At 53.8% G+C, this 5125-nt stretch overlaps 1 protein-coding gene across 1 annotated transcript in view; it reads right to left on the minus strand.

Moving 5' to 3' along the window:
• The window catches only part of GOLGB1 (golgin B1), a 57748-nt gene extending 52785 nt beyond the window's left edge, over positions 1-4963 (minus strand). The window contains exons 1-2 of the mRNA XM_019509715.1: positions 3478-4963; positions 1576-1672 (exon numbers count right to left, since the gene is read on the minus strand). Of these exons, the coding sequence (XP_019365260.1) occupies positions 1576-1665 (90 nt within the window). The 5' untranslated portion in view covers positions 1666-1672; positions 3478-4963. The remainder of the gene's footprint in view (positions 1-1575; positions 1673-3477) is intronic.
• Positions 4964-5125: the final 162 nt, after the last annotated feature.

Genomic DNA, 5125 nt, shown 5'->3' on the forward strand with positions numbered 1-5125 from the left:
CCCGCTGGCATAACAAGAAGCAATGGGCACAAGTTGATGGAGAGGAGGTATAGATTGGACATCCGCAAGAACTACTTCACAGTTAGGGTGGCTAGGAGCTGGAACCAACTTCCAAGGGAAGTGGTGCTGGCCCCTACCCTGGGGGTCTTTAAGAAGAGGCTGGATGCCGACCTGGCTGGACTCATTTGAGTCCCATTTCTTGTTTTGGGGTTTTGTTGTTCTCCCGCCCTGGCAGGGGGTCGGGCTAGAAGATCTACTAGGTCCCTTCTGACCCTAAATCTATGAAACTATCTACATGGTCCCTTCGACCCAACTGCTATGATTCTATGATCTGTGTGGCGGGTAGGGGCAGGGCAGATCTTCACTGCCCCCATGCACGCAGAGGAAGTATGGCCAGGGCAGCATGGAGCTTGCAGCGGCAGGCTGCTTTCATGCGTGACCCTGCTGCGCCCTGCCATGCCAGTCGCACACGCTGCACTCTGGAGAGCCTGGGGGAGGGCAGCGTTTGTGACCCATGGTTTGCAGCCAGCTGGCCACTCTAGCTGGGAAGGGGTTTGCAGCCTTTCTGCTCCTGGCCAGAGTGCTCAGCCGGCTGCAAACCCCCGCCGCTTCCAGCCAGCTGCAAACCCCCCATTCCTAACCGGAGTGCCCGGCTGGGGAGTGCCCAAGCTGGCCGGGGGCTGAGGGAGCGGGGAGGTTTGCAGCTAACTGGAAGCGTCAGGGGTTTCCAGCCAGATGAGCACTCTAGCCAGGAGTGGGGAGGCTGCAAATCCTCTCCCAGCCAGACTGCCTGGCTGGCTGCAAACCTCCCCACTCCCTCAGTCCCCAACCAGCTTCCCCTCCAGCCTTGCTCCGCAACCCCCAAGCCCCACTTACCTCCAGCAAGAACAGTGAGCCTGAAGCAGCCTCCAGTAAGTGTGAATGTTGGGCCCTGCCCCTCCCCCCCCCTCCCCACAGGGTTGAGGGTTTCCCCACCCCTTCTGCAAACAGCTCTTGTAGGCTGGAACTCAGCCAGCCTGCAGAGCTCTTTGCAAAAAGGGGCAAATCCATGGGTTTCTCTTCTAAAAGGGAAAATCCATGTTTTCCCTGATAAAAAATGGAAAGTCTGTGGTTTTCTCTGTTTTTCCATGGGAAACGGAAAACCAGGATCCCTGCTGATGAACGAGGCCAGCCCAGCCAGAACCAGGTGGGAAGGGAGTATCTCTACTGTAACACGGCCTCGGAGAGCCTGACAAGTCTAACCCAGTGGGGTGCCCCTGATCCCCACCCTCCACTGTCCAGACACAGTGCAGTGGGCAGAGCAGATGGCCACACAGCTCCCTCAAAACCATCCTACAGACTTCCAGCTCAGGTCACTGCTCACTCTTTCCCACTCTGCTAGCTGGTTCCACTGGTTGAAAAGGTCCCGCGGTTCTGCCCAGCACCTGCCTCAGCTGAAGAGAAGCAGCCAGGAATGCAGGAGCAGCAGAGCTGGGGTGACAGCCTGCGTCAGCTGTCAGGCAACGAGAGACTGCTACCCACAGGTCTCCAGCAGCTCACCCCAAGCCCACCACCGGCACAACGCAGCATACTTACGGGGGCAGAAGTCTCCGCTTCCTCGTCAGCTCCATCCCCCGACAGCTCCTGCAGAACAGTGTTTGCCAACCCAGACAGGCGGCTCAGCATCTTGGGCCTGCAGCCGAGCAGAAGGACGAGAAGGAAGCAGCTGAATTTAGGGAAGAGCCAGACTGCTAAGGAACACTAGTGCTGCTTCCCTGCTGATGGCCAAGGTCCTACAGAGGGGCAACCCTATGGGGATGCACCGTGCCCCACCTCATGACAAGGCAGATGCCAGAGCAACAATCAAGGAGAAGCAGAAATGCTGTCACTAAGAGGGCAAGTCTGGGCATGGATCAGGAGGTGCAAGTCAGAAGTGGGGAGGCCTCTGTACCACTGAAGATGGAGAAAAAGCCAGCTACAAGACAGATCTGGCATCAGGAAACCTTACTTCCCAGGGAGGCTAAACAAACACAGTCTATATAAGTTTATCCAAAAAAAGGCAGGGGGGTCTGAACATAATCCACAAGCACCTATAGGGAGAAAGATTCCCAACACCAAAAAGCACTTCAGTCTGGCAGACAGATGCAGAGCCAGCTCCAACAGCTGGAAACAGAAGCTAGATGAACCTCACTAGGAATAAAGACGTGCACCTGTAAGTGAGGGTCATTAACCACCAAGTCACCTGAGCCAGGACGTGGCTGAGTCTCCACCCAGTGACACACTCCATTCAAGATGAGGCACCTCCTTCTAAAGACCATACTCTAATGCAGCCTGAAGTGCAGAGGCAGAGGCAGGACCCAGAGGTGCAACCCTGTGTTATGTGAACCCACGTAGCACAGGTCAGACTAAAATCTATCTGTGCAAAGCATCAGGCATCATTCTCTGTTACGTGTCTGCACAGTGCTCACAGCACAGGGACCCTGCTGAGACCCAAGTGCTCCTGTGGCCAACAAGAAATAGAGGGCACAGTATGAACACACAGGCACGTGCACAGCTGCTACCAGTTGTCCCCACACAGATTTTGCAGCTGAACAGGTGACGAGGTGCTGGGCAGAGGCTTGGCCCACTCTGACAGACTAGCAGTCAGATGCGAGTTGACTTCATCAACGCCCCCAGAGGAGAACTCTCACCCAGCTCCTAGCAGGGGCAGCGCAGCAAGGAGCAGAGCAGGGGGCTTAGGGAAATGACTCAAGTACCTGAGGGTGGTTCAACTCCCTGCAGGGAGGCCAAAGAGGATGGAGCTGGACTGTTCTCAGTGGTGAGATGAGAGAAGAAGGAGCAATGGGCTCAGGTTGCAGCAGGGGAAGTTGAGGTTGGATCTTAGGAAAAACTCTCATGAGGAGGGTAGTAAAACATTGGAACATGTTACCCAGAGAGGTGGTGGAGTCTCCATCCTTGGAGGTTTTTGACACCTAGCTAGACAAACCTCCGCTGGGATGATGTAGTTGGGGCTGGTCCTGCTCTGAGCAGGGGTTTCTGTGACTCTAGGACTGAGGGGTGGTACAGGCAGCTGCTGGGACCCAGCGCTTTCCTGCGACTCTTCAACATTAGCAGACACGCAGCTGGGCTTTGCAATAAAGAACCCAACACGTTTTTCATTTGTGACCAGCTGAAAGACAGTGTTTCTCCCAATTTGTCACAAAGCCAGCAACAGCGATCTGTGCATTCATGACTCTTCATGCTCTGAAAACACTCCCGCCCAATACAAAAATGCAGCAGCATGCGTGCTCTGGGAACACGTTATCTGAGTGCCCTGCCCTGTCCGCTCCTGCCTGGAGGAGGAACTTCTACATAATTGTTGGCAACTGACAGCACTGCAGCTTTCACGAGCACTGTGTAGTATTCATACCTTCAGGCCAACTGCCTCTGTGCAGGAAGGAAATCTCATCAGAACATCAGCTGTGGAGATGAGCTACCTCAACCACGACTGAGACCCACCTCTTCTATGCACGGTGCAGTTCACAGTCCTGCTGACTCTGCAGTAGGGATCCTTGCACCAGAGCCGACGGCCATGGGCAGGTGCCTTGGATTCCAGAGACGCATCTATTTGCCCCTGCAGCAGTAGGTTTTCATCACTCAGGAACCCTGAAAGAAACAGGAGGAAGCAATTTATCCAGCCCAGGGAGGAGAGAAAGTCCCTTCTTCACCCCTTGCCACGTGGGCTAGGCATAAAATGCATTCTTTTGCCTGCTCTGAGCCCCTGGCTTCTCCCACATTGCCTGCAGCACCTCCTGGCCTCTATGACTGCTTGGCAGAAGCTCACGAAAGGCAGAGCAAAATGTTTTAAGAGCAAGCACTTGACGGAGGGAAGCTGGGCAAGAAGGCTGGGCCCCAGGCGGTTCTTTACAAAGTGCACTGCAGGCTGAAGCTCTTAGGAAGGGACATGGCCAGAGACGTAAGCTTTCAGGATGTCTTCTTCGAAGACGAGACTCACCGAAACCAGCTGCCCTGTCTGCCACTCGCCTGCCCAAGAGCCAGCCCCGAGGCACAGAAATCCTCCAGGACTTAAATCTCTGTGACCGCCCCTAGAGAACCAAGCATTCTCTCTGTGCACGAAGGCCGGTGTGAGTGAAACGGCTACTGTCCGTCTCTTTTGCTAATCACAGCAGCAACCCCTAACTGCTGCTTGCACCACGCCCCCAGCCCTTTACAGCAGAGGAGAAAGACATGGGTGTGTTAACTGCACAGGATAACCATGAGCAAATATGACAGAGCCATTAAACAAGATCCCAGGAAGTATCGGGTCCGATGCGTGTACAAGAGCTAAGGAAGGCTTTGTGCCATTCGACTAGCCACTGGGGAGAGCTCACCCATGCTCAAAAAATGAATTCAGGTGCAAAGAAGAGTCCCCAGGGTGATGAAGGGAACTGAAAGCTTATTTCACGAGAGGAGAATATAAGAAGCAAGATGACAACTGCCAAGAGATACAGCTGTTCTGCCTAAACATATCGGGGGGACAGTATCACAGAGGGAGATCTACTTTAGCTAAAAAACCCCACCAGCACAAGAACACGAGCCGAGCTGGCCACACAGACCACAAGGCTCTGCACTGGTCCTGGCAGCATTTCTACAAAGAGCGAGCCTGCTTCTGTGTACTTGTCGCAGCAGCTGAGCCCAGGCCGAACCTGTTCTGAGCAGGAACTTACATTGTTTATCCAAGGGGTGATGGGACAGGAGCAGGGAGGGGACTCGGGAACCAGGAAGTCCCTTTCAGTCCAGTGCTCCTAAGGAAATGGAGCCGCCCCTGTTTGTTATAATATTTACCTTAGAGCCCCACTCTTAAAGTCAAGGACAGAGTTGGGCCACAAAGCCAGACAGCTACTGTGAAAAAGAAACAGTCACCCCCGAATGTCTTCTATTAACTCAGGGGAAAGGGGCAACTCCCATAACACTTTATTGTCACGTTTTACTGTTCCTGAAACTTTGGCATGTCACGGTCCAGAGACAGCTAATAAGCAAGGTGATGATTTCCTGAGACCGTAGAAAGGGGGCATCTCTATGGGGACATTTGCAGAACAAAACCACTTGTCTAACAACTCATTCACTCTCTCTCGGCTCCAAGTACATCAAAAGCTCTTTACACCGC

This window comes from Gavialis gangeticus, unplaced genomic scaffold, assembly GCF_001723915.1.
Source record: "Gavialis gangeticus isolate Ggan-Ray unplaced genomic scaffold, GavGan_comp1, whole genome shotgun sequence".
NCBI lineage: Eukaryota > Metazoa > Chordata > Crocodylia > Gavialidae > Gavialis > Gavialis gangeticus.